Raw genomic sequence first — 18,219 nt, forward strand, 5'->3', positions numbered from 1 at the left:
AATTTTCAAATCATTTATTCGGTAAAAATGATGTACTCCCTCCGTCTCGGGCTACTCGCTCCTTTCCTTTTCGGCACGGAGATTAAGGAATGAGTGTATAGGAAAGTCAAAAATGACGACTGTAGGTGAAATTTTTTACTAAAAATGGAAGGAGTGCAAGTAACTAGGGACGCCCAAAAAGGAAATAAGTGCGAGTAGTGCGGGACGGAGGGAGTACTAATTAATAGTATGACAATACTCCATTTGTTCCATCCTAAGTGGAGCATTTGATTTTCGGTTCGATATTTTGTATAGTGCTATTATGTGAGCTAAGTGAAGATAGAATAAAATAACAATGAAGAATTATAGAGAGATATATTTTTATTTTAAGAAATATAATACTCTCTCTGTTCCCTCATAGTTGAGTCATTTTTCAATTTCGAGAAGTTCCCTTATAATTGAGTCATTTCTATATTTAGTAACTTTTTCACTCTCTTACTTTACCCTCTCTTACTTTATTCTCTCTACTTTATTCACTTTTTTACTAAATCCTTTCTACTTTTTTTATCTATTTATTTAACACACTCAGCATCTCTTTTTTAAATTCGTGCTGAAAAGTTTCTCCTCAACTATGAGGGAACGGAGGAAATATCATTTAAAATGGGATATTTCAAAAGAAAAATTATGTCATTTAGAATGAAATGAAATAAGACTTGGCCGAGATAGTGATTGCACTTTTGAGAATAGAAAAAATAAGACTTGGCCAAGATAGTGATTGCACTTTGGAGTATAGAAAAGGTTCTATACATTATTGAATGATGTAGCACGACAAAAAAAAAATGAAAGGACAACCATGTGACTGAGTCAAGTGAGGGAAAAAGCTCCATTCTAGATTGAGAAAATCTAGAGAGAGAGGGGGGTGAAACTGAAATCCAAACCAATGGCGGACGCAGCAGTAGAGTTCCTGCTAAGCAACCTGAACGACCTGCTGGTGTACCACGCCCACCTGATAACCGAGACGAAGGGCCAAGTGGTGGAGCTGGAGAAGGATCTCCGCATCTTCCGCGCCTTTCTCAAGGACTCCGTCAAGAAGCGGCGAAAGAGCGAGGGCATCCAGTCCCTCGTCCGCAGCATCCGCGACGTCGTTTACGAGGTCGAAGACATCATCGACGCCTTCGTCACCCAGGCCACCTATGACAAGTCTCGCAATTACTTCCTCGGCGCTTTCAAGTCCACCGTCAGCCTCCACGCCATCGGCAAACAGGTCGAGAGCGTGCGCCAGCGGGTCGAGAAGGGCAGATCCGAATTCGCCCTCCTCATCGTCTCCGACGAAGACCGTTATGAGAAACCTGAGGTCAACTCTCATTTTTTTTATGCTCACTAAAACTAGCCTAATTTAGCTAATATGCTTGAAATCTTTTCAAACAGGTTCGGCCTCCAAGGGTGAAAGATGTGGTTGGTTTCGAAGATGTGAGCACAGAACTGATCCAAAGGCTGACTACAGAAACTGACTACTTTGATGTCATTTCTCTCATCGGAATGTTCGGTCTTGGCAAGACAACGTTGGCGTGGAAGATTTTCAACGATGCACAAATCCTCTACGAATTCCCCATCCGCATTTGGCTCTCCATTTCTCAGCAGTTCTCAGAGAAGGACATCTTCCTCGCCATCCTCGAGAAGCTCGTCACCATAAGCGAGGAGCTCCGTGCCAAAGACGAGCAGCACCTCTCCCAAATGGTCGCTACTCATCTCGACAACGGGAAGTTCCTCATCGTGATGGATGATGTGTGGTCTACTAATGACTGGGACAGGATCAGAGCTGCTCTGCCTTCCAACAACAAGATGGGTAAAATCATGATCACGAGCCGCGAAGAGGATCTAGGCAAGTACGCTAGTCGCCCGAGGGACCCCACTACGCTGCGTTTCTTCAACCAGAGCGAGAGCTGGGAGCTGCTCCGGCTGGAGGCGCTTGGCCATCTCGACTGCCCTTCTGATCTGCAGATTGTTGGGAAAATAATTGCAAATGACTGTAAAGGATTGCCTCTTGCAATTGTGGTGATAGGAGGTATTCTTGCCACCAAGTATTCATCCTCAGACGTAGGCGCCACCAGAAGGGTGTGGGATAAGGTGTCCACGCGCGTTGGCGCCCATCTCAAGGAGGATCCAAGGGATCGGATGAACACGTTTATATCTTTGAGTTATGACAAGTTGCCTTATCATTTGCAAGCATGTTTTCTCTACTTGGGGATGTTTCCTGAAGATTATGAGATCCCGGTCTCCAAACTCATCCGAATGTGGATTGGAGAGGGATTCATACAGCACGTGAAGCAATACACTTTGGAGGAAACTGCCGAGAGCTATTTGGAGGATCTTATCAACCGAAACTTGGTCAGGATTGAAAAGATGAAACCTAATGGCAAGATCAAGACATGCCGGATTCATGATGCATTGCGCGATTTCTGTAGAAACAAAGGCGGGAGAGAAAAAGAGAATTTTCTCGAGGAAATCAAGTGCAATGGTGGTGTGTTTGAACCTCCCGTCTCAGACATAAAAAACTACCGGCGCCTTGCCATCCATTCCAAGTGCTTGAACTTCCTCTGTTCGAAGCCTTGTGGCCCTGGTGTCCGCTCGTTTGTTTGCATCAACAACAATGAATTCGTCTTGCCAGAAGCCAACACTTCAGCCATCCCCGCAGCTTTCAAATTGCTCAGAGTCTTAGATGTTAAGCCCATCATATTCACCAAAATCCCCTCTGATATGTACCAGCTTATTCACCTGAGGTTCATTGTCTTGTCTTTCAAGCTGAAAATGCTTCCCCCCAAGTTCAACAAGCTATGGAACATACAAACTCTTATAGTCCACACAACACACCGCACGCTTGATGTCAAAGCGGATATATGGAAGATGAAGCAGCTAAGGCATTTCAAGACCAACGCATCCGCCACCTTGCTCAAACCAGGCAAGGAAAGCGAACACGGGGCAGAGCTTCAAACACTAGGCACAATCTCAGCAGAGAGTTGCACTGCAGAGCTTCTGCACCGAGCCCCTAATCTGTTGAAGCTAGGCATCCGTGGGAAACTAGGCTCGCTCTTTGAAGGAAAGATTGGTTCCTTTAACAGCTTGGTGAAGATGAGGAAGCTCGAGAAGCTGGAGCTGATAAACGACGTGTATCCTAACCCGGCTTCAGAAGATCAACTGCTTGTCCAGCCTCAGCATTACCAGTTCCCTGCTACTCTCAGGAGCCTCACACTGTGTTCGACTCACTTTAGTTGGAGTTACATGTCTACCCTCGGGTTGCTGGAGAATCTCGAGGCGCTTAAGCTGAAAGATAAGGCGTTTGTGGGGAGGACTTGGGAGGGGGTTGGAGAGCGGTTCCATCGCCTCGAGTTCTTGCACATTGAGCACACGGATTTACATGTTTGGCAAGCTTCGTCGCACCATTTCCCGCGTCTTAAAGGCCTTGTGCTGCGCAACTGTGAGCATCTTCTTGAGATCCCATCTGAGCTGGCTGAGATACCGAGCTTCCAAAAACTGGAGTTGCAAATTTGTCGAAGTGCTGCTGCTTCTGCCAAGCTGATCAAAGAGAAAAAGAAAGAGAAAATGGGAGTGTTCAACCTCTCTATATTTCCAGCTACTGATGATCTTCCTTGACAGGTAATGATACAAGTCCTAAAGTTAGTATTCAACTTAAAATTAATTGGTGATAAGATTTATTTATACTGATGTGAAACTTGATAGTGCAGAACGTGGTTCTAGTTTGTTTTTGTTTCATTTGCTAATGCTCTCTTTCAAACCTTTTAAGGTGACCATTAGATGGATTTGAGTTAGATATATTGTTGGGCCAGTCATTTTTTGTCTCGATCTAGATATATTGTTGATTCCATCAAAATTAGTTTTAGTGCATAGTCGACAATCCACTCTGATAACATGATACAAGTTAATGGGATTTCAACTTAAGACTAATTGTTGAAAGTATAGAAGTAATTAAACTTAAGAGTATATGGATTTCAATTATCTCTTTTACATTTTAGGAAATAATGGACGATTACTATTAATGAGTAGTTGTTGATGATGAGTGAAGTATGGCAGGCAATAATTTCTCTTTTCCATACAAACAAGGAATTTATTGCATATTAGTATAACTAATCAAGGCTGGATCTGCCACTTCTAATATTTGGGATTCGTGGAAATGGGATTGATAAGACACATAAAACTTGGCAGAGGGAGCCAGGAAAAATATGCGTGGTTCTTTCGTCCAATAAGTCAAGTCAAATTTGTGGGTTTTAATTCAATGTATTTTTGGGGTTATAGATATTAAACTGCATGTGTTCATTATTATTTTCATTTTTGCTTTAAAAATTAGATAATATTTGTATTTTAAGCATTAAATATTCTCGTTTTCTGTAAAAATAGAGATTATTTTCATTTTGATATGTCTTATAAAAATAATTTATTTTAATTTTGATAACTTTTTTGTTGTGAGGTGGATCACGTTCTCCATTACCACTCTCTAATAATTTTTTCTTTGTATCCTTTTTTATTTTATTAATTATATATTTAAATTCATGTTATTTTAGATATTTTATTTTTATTTTTATTTTTATGAAACAGGAAGTAAGATAATACGAGAGAGTATAACTCTATAACAAATGTCCATTTAGATATACTCACTCACACGGCCCAAAAGTTGTCCTCTTAAAACAGCAAGTAGTAAGAGCATCCACAATAGCGGCGAGCGCACCGGCTTGGCGCTATTGCAGCCTCCCGATCGGCGAGCGACCGACGAACGGATTTTTTTTTTCGAAACACTATATATACGTGATTTGCACGTCATTTTCATTCGCACCACTTGTTTTAACGAGTACTCTCTATCTTAATTTCTGTACAAGATCAACAACGTGAAATGGAGAACAACAACGAAGGTACTCCAATGGCGAGCGGGTCTCAAATTCCCCCGATACCCGTGGGAGGTGGATGGGGTCCGATGCCCGGGTACTACAACATGTACCCGTTGCAGCAGATGATGTCCGGGATGGCAGCCGGGGGGAGTATGCCGGGGGGGGGGGGGTTACCGGCGATGCAGGGGACGCCGGGGGGGGAAAACGTCTATCGCCCCAGTTTTGATTTTTCGACTGCTTCTTCGCACACATTGACCCCAACGGAGGCGCAGTTCACACAATATGAGACTTTCTCCTTAGAGGAGTTGGGGTTTGATCTTCTCGGTTTCCGGAAACTCCCGTTCAAACGGGGGAGTAGGGCGGGGTCGGGGCCCCCCAAAGAAGAAGGGCAAGGGGAAGGGCAAGAGGGTCGGCGAGTCGTCGCAGCCGGGTGAGGACTACTGCTCGGTACGGAGGAAGTGGACGGATGCGGAGAACGTCGCGCTGTCCAAGGCGTGGGTGAGTGTTTGCGATGATCCCCTCACTTCGAACAATCAGAGGATCGTCAACATGTGGGCCAAAATAGCAGCAGCCTACAAGGCATTTTGCCCGGAGGGGAGGCCGCGCAACGGGGAAGAGTGCCGTAAGGCGTGGGACCGAATCAGGGCTGGGGTCTCCCGATTTTCGGGCTTGTACGCCAACGCCCTCCGCATGCAGAGCAGTGGCCAAACGGAGGATGACTGTAGGAGGATAGCGGAGAAAGCCTTCCCCCAGCCCGGGTTGAATAAGGAGTTCACCTACTGGAACTGCTATGAGGTACTGAACGATTCCGAGAAGTTCCGGGCAGGTGTCGACGCTCGCTGGCCGAAGAAGCAACGACTGAACTATACCGGTGATTACAGCGGCAGTTCCCACGACCTCCCCGAGGGTGCTCATGAGCTCCCGTCCCCTCCATCGTTCGTTCGCCGAACTCGCCCGGTTGGTCAAAGGCGGGCGCAACGGGAGGCGAGGGGAGGCGCCGGGGGGTCCCAGGAGGTCCAGTCGGCATCCCCCCTGGCCAGTCGACAGAGGATCTTAAATTCTTCGCGCTTCAACAAACACGTGCTCAGATGGTCAAGATCTTAGCCGATTGGAAGGCGGCAGGGAACCCCGATGAGAAGAGTTTTCTTCACGCATTGCTCGTGAGCATGCGTGACGATTTGAAGGCCACCGCGGCACGAGGGGGTACCGGCGGCGACGGAGGCGACGACGACGGTGGCTGCGAAGACGAGGAGTGAGGCCGAGGTCGAGATTTTTTTTTAATAATGTAATTTTTTAAAAAATTAATGTAATTTTTTTTAACGTACTTTTTTTAAATGTAAATAATATTATTGAATTTTCCTGTATCTGTGTCGTAAATTTAATTCCGTATTTTGTGTGATTGTCAATTATTTGTTTTATATAATTTTGAGTGATGTGGCTAGGCTATTACTGGGCTATTTGCTTGTCCTGATGATGTGGCAGGAGGATTTTTAGTGATGATGATGTGGCAGGAAGAGTTTGTGGCTGGGCTATGGCTGGACTATTCTTATTATGGATGCGCTAAAAGAAACTTTCTAAACATCGAGAGAGAGAGAGAGAGTGAGTGCAGAATGGTTTATGCGCTCATCGTTTCTCTAAAGCTGACTTTAGATCCCCTTCTAGATTCCGCTCAATATATAGTTCAAATTCATAAACCAGAGCTTAAATTGATTTACGACGATCTATGCTATATAAAATCCTTTTTCGATGGAATGAATTCTCTGCGAGATAGAATGTTAAGGACCTAATTCCTTAACGTCGATTTCCACGCAAAATCAAGAAACGAGGTGTCGTCGTTTGTCGAGCGCCCAACGTTGGGTCGTGACTTGGACGGCAAAAAATTGCAGCTGAGGGAACAAGAAACAAATATAAGAAAAGATATGCAAATCCCTAATATATCTAAACTTATTAATACTAATCGAAATACTCGTATCAACTCCTCCACGGTTAAAATCCACCTTGTCCTCAAGGTGGGAACCACGAACCAAGGACGAGAGTTGAAAGCAAAAGCTTTAGCTAGACGTCTCCTCCTGGATCAAACACATATCGAACAGCTGAATGTCTCCCTTTACCACCTCCAAGAATGCTCAAATATGGCGTGTCATCGCACGGAGGGATGAATCGTGTATCGACGTCGAGTGATGTCGAACGATGAACAATACTTGGAACATCGCCATCAAAGAAATCCACATAGAAATAGGTAGTTATCCTTACGCCAGTGCAAGCACTTCCTCTCTTAAACCAACAATTCGCAACATCCTTCGATGACATTTGAGCATCATTGAACGATGTGATTATCTTCTCCACTTCACCAATAGAACCATCCTCCTCTTTATCTTCTAGCAATGTCTCATCCTTTTCACCAATCTTCCCATCATATACCCCAACGAGCACTTGCGGTGACTCATTGCCGTTCTTGACAATCCATTTGTTCTTGATGAACTCTCCAGAGGACTCGTTGTTTGGAACATCAAGAGGAGTGCCATCATTGTGAACATCGGTAACGTCATTGGGAACATCATCACCGAATACTATCGTGGGAGTATTATCAGTTTTCTCTTCGACTAAATTCTCATCTTGAATGTTCTCCTCAAACTCATCCCCATCATCCGCATAACAGAGAATGCGTTGTTTACACACATGTCCCATCACCCATTTCTCGGGACAGTGCCAACAGAGACCCAACCTGGACCGTTCTGACTTCTCCGCCTGGGAGACCCGTATTAGCAGCAGACGTGGCTGCTCCGGAGTTTGACTGGTCACACGTGCGGGCTGACTGTACAGGTCCCGCGTTGGCTTTTCGGTGGAGTAGCGGGGCTGGTGGGAGGCGGGCTGGACTCGCGTTCTCACCTCCTCCCGAGGGCGAGGTCGGTCCCAGCACGTCTCCGAGAGTCGGGGCCGGTCAACGGTCGGGTAGCCGCGGTCCTGCTGTTGCACCGGTGGGTCCCAGCACGTTGGGCGGTGCTGCTGCGTTGCGGTTGTCGGGTAGCGATCAAACCCTAATTGGATCTGATGCTCTCCGCGATCAGATAGGTGGCCACCCCTCTCGACGTAGCCGCCGCGGTATCGGGGCCAAGTGTCTTGCGCGCGATCGCGGTACCCGATGGGCTGGTATCTAAGCCGTGGGCGACGATCAGGTGGATCCAAGTGGTGTGAGACGTAAGGTGATTCTGGATCTGGCCACGACGGCGGGCGGAGTACTTCCACCCGGATGCTTGGAGGGTCCCAACTGGTTACACGGCGAGGTTGGGCCGGATGGTGGGGACGGAATGGCTGTGTGGCCTGAGGTAAGTTGTATTGACGACGGCGATAGCCGGCGTAGTCGTATGACATGTTGGCGGACTAAGGCGTGGCTGTGGTGGATGATGATCGTCTGACTTTGGCGCGGCACGCGGGAATCCTTCCCGCCGGGCGTTGCAGAAATAGTGTTGTCCTGCGGCTAGAGCTCGGCGGACAGGCGGGACTCGACAACCAAAGCAGTTGCTGTGCGCGGAATGTTTTCCGTCGGGCAGCGGTGTAGCTTCGGTTCGAGATGGTGGGAGGGTCAGCTCTCAATGAGAGCACCAGTTGTTAAGGATAGCCTTCCTTAACGTCAAATTCCACACACAATCAAGAAACAAGACCGTAGTCGTCGAGCGCCCAAGAGGTTTGGGTCGGCGATGACGTCGGTCGAGGGGGGTGCTGGGCGCGAGAGAGGTTCTCGTCAGCAGCGTTGATGATAGTTTCTTGAAGCACACGATAATGAGCCAATTGAATAAATTCATATATTGATTGAGTATACTCAAGATCTGATTGAAGCTCATCTATCAAATCTAGCTCAGTCTGAATCTCAGAGCCCTGGAGATGAGATTTCGATTGCATGGTTTTCCAAAAAATTGATAGAAGTCAAAGATAAGTTGAAGGCCAAGAAAGATGAAGTTGCAGTGTTGAAGGCTAAGAAAGATGAAATTTTGAAGGCCAAGGAAGAACTGTTGAAGTCTCAGGAGGAAGAGGAGCAGCAATCGGCCGATCATTTTGGTGCGGATGCTGTTATTTCATCAAAAATTGGTTTTGAGAAGAATAACAAGACAGTGGGATTGCAAGATGAAGTAAGTAGGCTGTTGGATTTGCTTTTGAGTGACAATAGAAGGCGTAATCTCTATTGGTGGGATGGCTGGCATTGCCAAAGAGGTATATGAGTATATCTCCATCCACTTGTGGAACAACATTTCGATATTAGGATATTCATAAACATAGGTGCGGAATATCAGTTGGAAGAATTACTGGTTAATGAATTAGGTGAGCAGTTATACAAATACTTATTTGATAGGAGGTATCTGATTGTATTAGATGACATGTGGAATCTTAAGGCTTGGGAGGAAATTCAACGTTTCTTTCCAAATAATGAAAATGGCAGTCGAATCATTTGCACAAGTAGGCTGAATGGCGAGGTTTGTGATGCTTTCTCCGATAGAAAGCTTCAGGCCATCAGCAGTGGGGCGCCCTAAGGCGCGCTCTATGGCGCGCCACATCATCATTTTTATCCTCCTCCTTCTCCACCTGCAGTGGGGCGCCCTAAGGCGCGCCCTATGACGTGCCACGTCATCATTTTGTTGTTTTATTTAATTAATTTAACTGTTTTCAAATAACACGTAACGAGTAAAAAAAATTGACTAAATAACAAGCGGCGAAGTTTTATAAAAAAAAATTACACCATTCAACTAAAAAAAGAAAAAAACTAAGTCGGGCCAATTCTCAACATTCTACGCAACTCATCGAGTAATGCACGGAGATACTCGGCTTGTTCGGGGTCGGTGCACTTCTTGAGAGCCTTGTGCGTCTGCAACATCGTCCTTGCCATCGACGCTGTAGCTAACGACGCAAACGCGGTGGACGTCTGCGTCGGGAGCTCATCCGGGTCCGGATCAGGGGTTGCAGCGGTCGACGATGACGTCGCGGTCGCCTTCCCCTTGGCCTTCGCAGCCTTGATGCCGGGAGGACGCCGGGAGGACACCGGTGTGCCGGAACTCCCTTCATCCACGTACGTCCGGTTGAGGTCAACCGGGTTAGTGCCGCTGCCGCTGCTCGTGTAGTCACCAGCTTCAGTGACCTTCGTCCTCTTCGGCGCACCAGTGTGCAGAATTCCACCTTGGAACTTCTGCTTCTCCCTCAAGAGCGCCCAGATGGCCTCATGCTTGAACTCGCCGAACATCGACCAGTACGACAACATCGCTTTAGAGCGCACGTCGTGCACGCTCTCGCCGCTCCCCTGTGATCGCGCGCACTTCTCGAACTCCGCCGAGTACAAGTTCACTTGCTTCTTGATTTGATCCCAGTGCTTGCGGAGTTGCTCACGCTTGCGCTTGTACGCGGTCGGCGGCTTGACCGAATTGTAGAGGTTCGCGATTCGCTCCCAGTACGCGGTCTGTCTCTGGTTGTTGGCGAATATCGGATCTTCCGATATATCTACCCCAACACCGGGCCAAAGTGAGAGTTTCGTCGCCGGTGTAGTTCTTACGGCCGGGGGCGTACTCATCGCAGTCACCGAGAGGAGGCAACTTCTGCGCCCGCTGCCGGTTCTGCTTCGCCTTCCCCTTGGCGGCACCGGTCGCTGCGGGGGCGGGATCGGCCGATGCGGTTGGGCGGTGCGGCGACGGCTCCATATCAGACAACCCATACGATTCCGTACTGAAATCGAGATCGTAATGGGTGTTGTCACCGAACGAACGATAATCGCCGGGTTCTGTACCCGGCCAATGCGCCTCTCCGCTAAACGTAGGGCTATTGGGGCTTGAATCCATTTCGTAGTAATTATGTAAATGTAAGTTTCGAAGATGAAATCGTGTGAAATGAAATATTACAAATGAACGCTATTTATAAAAAAACAAAACCGCGTGTCATCGTCCGCGTGCCATCGTCCACGGCCTTCACAATGGGGCGGACGATGGCGCGGACGATGGCCATCATCCGCGACCATCGTCCGCGACGTCCGCAATGGAGCGGACGATGGTCATCGTCCGCGGTTTAAGTCGCGCCCGAAGCATAGGCCGCGACTATCGTCCGCGGCCTATGCCACACACCCACAGTGGGGGCGGACGATGAATGGCGCGGACGATGCGCGCCATCGGGCGTGCCATCGTCCGCCCATTGCGGATGGTCTCAAAAGCGATTCCTAGATGGGGAAGAAAGCTGGGATTTACTTTGTATGATTGCGTTTCCTGACATGCAGAAGTGCCCTTTAGAACTTGAGGAAATCGGGAGGTCAATCACCACATACTCGGATGGACTTCCGCTACAATAGTTGAGATTGGTAAAGTCCTATCTAATTCACCACCAACGCTGGAAAGTTGGATGGAAATGACTCGAAATATGTCAATGATCCTGGAAACAATGATTTCAAAGCTTGTGAGCCCCTCTTATGCTCAATTGCCTCACCATTTGAAGGCATGCTTTCTCTACTTGGGATTCAGATATTATACCCCCACTTCTCAGCCAGCTGTTTAGATTATGGGTGGCGGAGGGACTTGTCAAGCCTATAGGGGGTAAAAGGTTAGAACTGATAGCCGAGGAGTATCTGCACAACCTTGTTTCAAGAAATCTTGTTTTAGAGCATCCGCAATGGCGGACATCCACGCGGAATTCCCACCGACGTGTGGGGAATTCCGTGGCGGACGTCCGCCATTGCGCGTCCCTTCCACGGATACGGAATTCCGTGAAGGAATTCGCAGTTCCGCGGCCATCGGGCGGAATTCCGCGGGGGATTCCGCGCGGACGTCCGCCATGCGTTGACGCCCGCGGAATTCCCGTTTAATCCATTAAATGTTTTTTTTTCGGTTCCTATATATACATCCCGTTGAACTTCATTTCATTCGCACCACTTGTATTAACAATTTTCTCTCTCTCTTAATTTCTTTTATATATTCGTAATGGCCGGTAGTGGTAGTGGTAGTGGTGGTGGGCATTATGAACACATGATACGGATGATACTCGCACGTGTGCGGGAGGCCGCTGAGAGGGAGAAACAAGCGGCCGCGGCGCCGGCGGTGCCTCGACCCATCCATCGTCGCACTATAGTCTCCCGGGATCACCTCGCTGCCCACAGGCGGTTGTACAAGTATTACTTTGCGCCGGAGCCACGGTTTGCAGAGAACTTTTTATATGAAATATGTTAACTTAAAACTTTTTATAGTAAATTGAAACAATGGTGAAACATTTTGTATGCACCATGTAATTACCCGTCAATTTACTCTTTATTGCATAAAAATAGAAATGATTCCTAGTACTTACCACAATAAATTAGAAATGATTCCTATTTCCTAGTACTTACCAAATTACTACTTTGCGAAGATTGTATAAAGCAATTGTACCCCAGCACTAAACAGTGAACCGATTGGTTAAAAAATTAAACGAGTGCCTCTTTTGAAAGTGGGTGAATAAATGAATAACGTGTTATCACAAAAATGGCTGCAAGTGGTGGACAGGCGTGATAAGATTAAGGTCATCCACAACGCTGTTCCTATACCGTTCCTTAAACCACTATTTGAGAGCCTCATTGTACTTTTTTACTCCATTCCTTAACTAAGGAACGGAACCTGCAACCCTCCGTTCCTTAACCGTTCCATAAATTACTATTCATTCAATTTCATTTTTTTTTATTTCCAACTAAATTCAATTAAAAAAACACACTTTATTAAAAAATAAACACACTTTATTAAAAAATAAACACACTTTATTAAAAAACACACAACATTAAAAAAATTACAACCTAAACTTAAAAAAATAAAAAGCACACAATTAAAATCCTAAAAAAATAAAAAGCACACAATTAAAATCCTAAAAAATAAAAGTACACAATTTTAATAATTTTATCCGCCAAAATTTGCCCAAATGTGCTCAATTAGATCCTGTTGGAGTTGGGTGTGGGCACTAGAGTCGCGTGTCCTTGCACGAATAGATAACCGTTCTTGTATAGACGGATGCGCTCCACTTCGAGGCGGACTACTTGCAGTTGAGCTTCCGGGGGATTCGTCGTCGAACCAATTTCCCGCCTCGGGTCCTTCATCTTGGACAATCATGTTGTGCTAGATTATGCGCGTATACATGATGTCGACCATGTTTTCCATGAACCACGTACGAGCCGGGGCTTTGATGATGTTGAAGCGCGCTTGGAGAACCCCGAACGCCCTCTCCACATCCTTGCGAACAGCCTCCTGCTTCTGCGCAAAAAGAGTCTGCTTTGGGTTCGCAGACCCACTGCACGTCTTCACGAAGGTAGGCCACTTCGGGTAGATGTCATCGGCGAGATAGTACCCCGTTTTATAAAGCCGGTTGTTGGCGACGAAGTTGATGGCCGGCGCTTTACCATCCAAAACTTCGGTCAAGAGGTCGGACTGGTGGAGCACGTTTACGTCGTTGTTCGACCCGGAGACCCCGAAGTACGCGTGCCAAATCCAAAGGCGGTAGTCGGCAACGGCCTCAAGTATAACGGTTGGGTGGGTGCCTTTGTGGCCGCTCGTGTAGGACCCCTTCCACGCCACCGGGCAATTCTTCCATTGCCAGTGCATGCAATCGACGCTGCCGAGCATCCCGGGGAATCCGTGCACTGTTTCGTGAAGGTCGAGCAGGAACTGACAATCGGTCGTGCTTGGCCTCCGGAGAAATTCGTCGGTGAAGGCTGCCCGGACGCCTTTGCAGAATTTGAGCAAGCACATTCGCCCAGTGCTGTCTCCGATGTGGAGGTATTCGTCGAACATGTCGGCCGTTTGTCCAGTCGCAAGCTGGCGGATTGCTGCAGTACATTTCTGCATCGTCGTGTGGCTGGGACGGCCGACCGCGTCGTACCCTTCCTGGAAGAACTCTTCCCGGGCTGCCAAAGTATTCGCGATGTGGAGAAATAAAGGTTTCCCCATGCGGAAACGGCGACAGAAGTACGTATCTCCCCAAACCGGGTTATCGCAGAAGTAGTCGCGTACTAACCTTGCAGCGGCTTCCTCCCAGTTACGATGGATGTACGTATGAGAGCGTCGTTGGGGCGGCGCGGCTTCTTCGGCCTCCCGTCGTCGATCTTCTTCAAGTGATTGTTGCAATATTTGACGCATTTGTTCAAAAGGATCCATTAGTTTGATTAAATTTGGGAGAAGGAAAACATAGTTGATTTGAGATGAAAATTGGGGTGGAAATAGAGAGGAATAGATGTGTGTTTGTGATTGAAATGAGTATGAAATAGGAGTATTTATAGAGTAAATAAATAAATAAAAAATATAAAAAATACAAAACGGATATAAAAATTGGTCACATTACCGTTGCCAAAAAAAAAATTTAATAAATTCAAATTTTTTAAAAAAAATTGAATTATTGCGTCACCGGGACGAAGCCAACTCGCGGGGCAGCGAGTGGGCTCCACCTTCACGCGTCGAATGGGAGGCCGCCACGTCGCCTGGCGCGTGGCGGAACGTTTCGTTCCGCGTTCCTCAGGAACGAAACGCGACAATGCATAGGAACGTCATGGGCACGGAATGGCGACGGAACGGAGCCTGCAACGCGTGCCGCCGCGGAACCGTTCCGCCGGAACGGCATAGGAACCGCAACGGCACAGCGTTGCGGGTGCCCTAAGTTGGTCAAATCCAAATAGAGCTATGCAGAGATGTGATCAGATTAGACAATTGTAGGGGCTACTAGCACATATTCATCATGTCACCACTTCTAGTTTCAACACTATATGTTAAAATATGTACTGATGCTAAGATATGTTCACTGTGACAAATGTTCACTGTGACAAATAATTACTCCCATTAATGAGCACTACATAGGTCAAATTCAGCTAAGAGAGTAGCCCATTCCAAAATTGGTGGAGTTGGGACATTCATTTTCAACCGCTCATTAGCAACACTCATGATTACTTGCTTGATTTATGTGCGTTAGTGGTACTTTTCCTTTGCCTAATATGTTTGGTACTTACCTTTGATTAATGGGTAGGGTACTTACCTCCAATTATGGTCGATTTTGAGTGGGAAAAGCAAAGAATACTTTTGTTTGTTTGGTATTTTGTCTGTAATTTATCTTTGACCTAAAATTCACCTACCAAACAGACCTTACATGCAAGAAAAATCACTATTCAATCCACTACTCCAAATCAATATATATGAGAAATATAGTCTCCCTAGCCATGAAAAGTGTAAAAAAGCCCATCCATCCAGCCGTGATCAGTCATCACCACCATTGATGGATATTCACAAAGCTTTCAAAAGGTTGAAGATTCGAATAAATTAAATAAAAGTTCATATAGGCTAATTTTTTTTAATACTACCTACTAGATTTATTAATTGATAAGGTAAAGGCGTAACCAAAAGACTATTTTGCTTTTGGTAATTGTTGCCAATTAAACGAATAAAAATGTAAACTTTTAACAGAAATTAAATGAAATTGAAATGAAATTTTGGAATCCGATGTACGTATATGCAAAGAGCTGCGAGGAAGAAGAGGAGAGGGAGAGACTGTCCTTTTAAGCTTGTCGAACCCTCTCTCAGTCTCTCTCGTTTTTCCCCACACTGATTTCATTCCGTCGCGCGATCGCCTGCCTTAGCTGATTTCTCTCTTCATTTCCGCACTTTGCTTTCGGAATTCTACACATTTTTCTGCTTTAATTGTTACAATTTCCGTCCGATTGTTTGTCAAGGTCATCATCACCATTGATGGATGTTCACAGAGCATTCCGCATGAAGGGAGGAGTTGGAGACAACAGCTACTCCAACAACTCTTCACTCCAGGTTGCTCTCTTCTCTCTCTCATCTTTCCATCTTTCTCGGCAGGGTATTGTAAATAGCACAATTTACTGAGATTCAGCCCTTTATTGCTTCAATTTGTCTTGGCATTAGAAAGGAGTGGCTGATAAGGTGAAGCACATAACCACGGAGGCCATCAGGCAAGTATTCGTAACCAAGAAGCCCAAGAGCCTAGGCATCGCCGACCTCGGCTGCGCCTCCGGCCCCAACGCCCTCTCCACCATAAAACAAGTCGTCGAAGCAGTCGAAAACGCCAGCGGCACCATCCAACAACCGCCGCCGGAATTCCGCATCTATCTAAACGATCTCCACAGCAATGACTTCAACACCGTATTCCAAGGCTTGCCCGATCTCTACGAAGAGCTCAGCAGTAAAACAAAGCAGCAGCAGCCGCCTCTCTACATAGCGGCGTGCCCGGGCACGTTCTACGGCCGCCTCTTCCCCGACCACAGCCTGCATTTCGTCTACTCCTCCAACAGCCTCCACTGGCTCTCGATGGTGCCACGTGGCATTTACGATGAGGAGGGACGGTCGATGAATAGAAAGAGCGTATACATATCGGAGAGAAGCCCTCCAGGGGTGAGGAGAGCTTACTTAGGGCAGTTTCAAGAGGACTTTTCGTTGTTCCTCAAATCGCGGTCACATGAACTCATCCCCGGTGGCCGGATGGTCCTCGTGATGTTGGGAAGGACCGCCTCCGACCACGCCCACTGCGCCAATTCATTCCTTTGGGAACTTCTCTACCAATCTCTAGCACATCTCGTTGCTCAGGTATATATATATCTACACATCCACTCTTAATTTATTTATTTTTTTTAATAAACTGAGGAAATTACAGATAAACTCAAAAGCGCACGAACTTGTCATTTCATACAATAATGACTAAACTCCTTGCCGCTAGGACAAAAAGGCTCTGGACCACATCCACTCTTAATTACTAAGTACTAATCTGGTGCCATATAGTAAAACTTCAATAATCGATAGCTCGACCTCGACCCCACAATACCTCTGCCTCTGAGCCAACTCTTCTCGTTTCTATTAATTATTTATTTTTAAATTAAGAGAGCGATACCAGCAACAATCCAAGCTTTTTAACTTGTTGAGTAAGGTTTCCCTGTTTCTTTTAGCGATACAAATGTTGCCTTTGTTTTATTGTTTTACAAAATTCATAAATTTCTATTTGATTGAAACATTTGTTTTTTAATGGACAAATTATGACTTATTTCTTATTGCCGAAAATTTTGTAGGCTTCCTTTTCCATTTTCAAAGTTTTCATTTTTTGTTGGAATTTATTTTATTGTGTAAAGACGATATACTTTTAAGAGGGAATTCATTTTGAATTAGTTCGAAAAGTAGTTGCTTGGAAATCGACGTGGGCATAACATCTTAGTTGTATACAACAAAAAGAAGTCACGAATTTTATTATCTAGATTCGCCACTGATTATGTTAATGGAAAGGTGGCGTTTCCTCTCTAATTATGATAGGGTGAAGTCGAGGAGGAGAAGCTGGAGAGCTACGACGTGCATTTCTATGCGCCATCGAAGGAGGAGTTGGAAGGCGAGGTGAGGAAGGAGGGTTCGTTCCGAACGGAGATGGTCGAGGTGTTTGAAATGGAGGGGGCCAACGTGAGCAGGAGCTACGGGACGGCGTTGGCGAAGGCGGTGAGGTGCATTCAAGCATCAATGCTGGCTCACCACTTTGGGGAGGGGATCTTGGACAAGCTCTTCCACCATTACGCCGCATTGATCGATCAAGAATCGGCCAAACGCGATGTTAGATCCACTATCGCTCTCCTCCTCCTTACCAAATTATGACTCCAATTTCTTCAAGTCATTTATGTTTGTATAAAGGAAGGTTGTTGCATTCGATATAATGTGCAAGTGATTTTAGTTAAGCTAGGATGTTATCGTTAATTTTGTAGTTTTTAATTACATGTTATTACTAAGTAGAAAGTGGGGTGTTTTTATCATTTTTAAGTTGGGGTCGACTTGGTAGGTTGCCTTAGATCACAATTATACTACTCCTATTAATCTATGATCAACACTATATTATTGTCATTTGGTAGTTTACTGTTGACTAAGTTGACACAGAATTTATTAAATAAATGTGTATAGTTTGTGAATGAGAATAATTAACTATTTGTAAATAAAAACAGTCAAGATAGTCTGATTTTTTATCAAAATTTGTGGTATTACAATTTAGAATTGAAAAATCAATCGATTTTTGATAGAAAATTTCAAACAAAAATAAATTCAAAGCTAAAAAAATAACTGGGCCGGAAAAAATATCTAATCGACCCGAGACAATTGAGCCTAAACTATTGGGCTAACCCGAACATAAAAATTTTACGTTTCAAGCGGATCCAATTTGAAGATGTTTTTCTTGAGATTTAGGAGATAGAAAATTAGAAATTACGCGAAGTTAAAACAAATCATAAATTGTGATAATTATTTATTTTATTAATACTCTCTAATATATTATGAAAATTTCAAGTTATAATGATACGTATAACAATAAAAAAGATAAGCAATCAAATCAAATA

The 18,219-nt window shown here is 45.5% G+C and overlaps 2 protein-coding genes across 4 annotated transcripts; both read left to right on the top strand.

The window, feature by feature from the left end:
* Nucleotides 1–790: 790 nt before the first annotated feature.
* LOC121784839 (putative late blight resistance protein homolog R1B-16) lies at nucleotides 791–5,015 on the top strand. Of its 3 annotated transcripts, none has more exons than XM_042183085.1 (3): nucleotides 791–1,333; nucleotides 1,408–3,633; nucleotides 4,869–5,015. In XM_042183085.1, the coding sequence occupies exons 1-2, from the start codon at nucleotides 920–922 to the stop codon at nucleotides 3,628–3,630; spliced, it is 2,637 nt and encodes an 878-aa protein (XP_042039019.1). In that variant the 5' UTR covers nucleotides 791–919; the 3' UTR covers nucleotides 3,631–3,633; nucleotides 4,869–5,015. The 3 variants fall into 3 exon arrangements, with proteins under 3 accessions (XP_042039019.1, XP_042039018.1, XP_042039017.1); XM_042183084.1 differs by lacking the exon at nucleotides 4,869–5,015 and adding an exon at nucleotides 4,591–4,813; XM_042183083.1 differs by lacking the exon at nucleotides 4,869–5,015 and having other exon boundaries at nucleotides 1,408–3,810.
* Nucleotides 5,016–14,535: 9,520 nt separating this feature from the next.
* On the top strand, nucleotides 14,536–17,653 carry LOC121783227 (probable methyltransferase TCM_000336). Its single transcript, XM_042181237.1, has 3 exons — nucleotides 14,536–15,661; nucleotides 15,770–16,447; nucleotides 17,162–17,653. Exons 1-3 carry the CDS (start codon nucleotides 15,587–15,589, stop codon nucleotides 17,489–17,491), a joined length of 1,083 nt encoding a protein of 360 aa, XP_042037171.1. The 5' UTR covers nucleotides 14,536–15,586; the 3' UTR covers nucleotides 17,492–17,653.
* Nucleotides 17,654–18,219: the final 566 nt, after the last annotated feature.

The sequence above is a fragment of the Salvia splendens genome, chromosome 21, assembly GCF_004379255.2.
Source record: "Salvia splendens isolate huo1 chromosome 21, SspV2, whole genome shotgun sequence".
Taxonomy (NCBI): domain Eukaryota; kingdom Viridiplantae; phylum Streptophyta; class Magnoliopsida; order Lamiales; family Lamiaceae; genus Salvia; species Salvia splendens.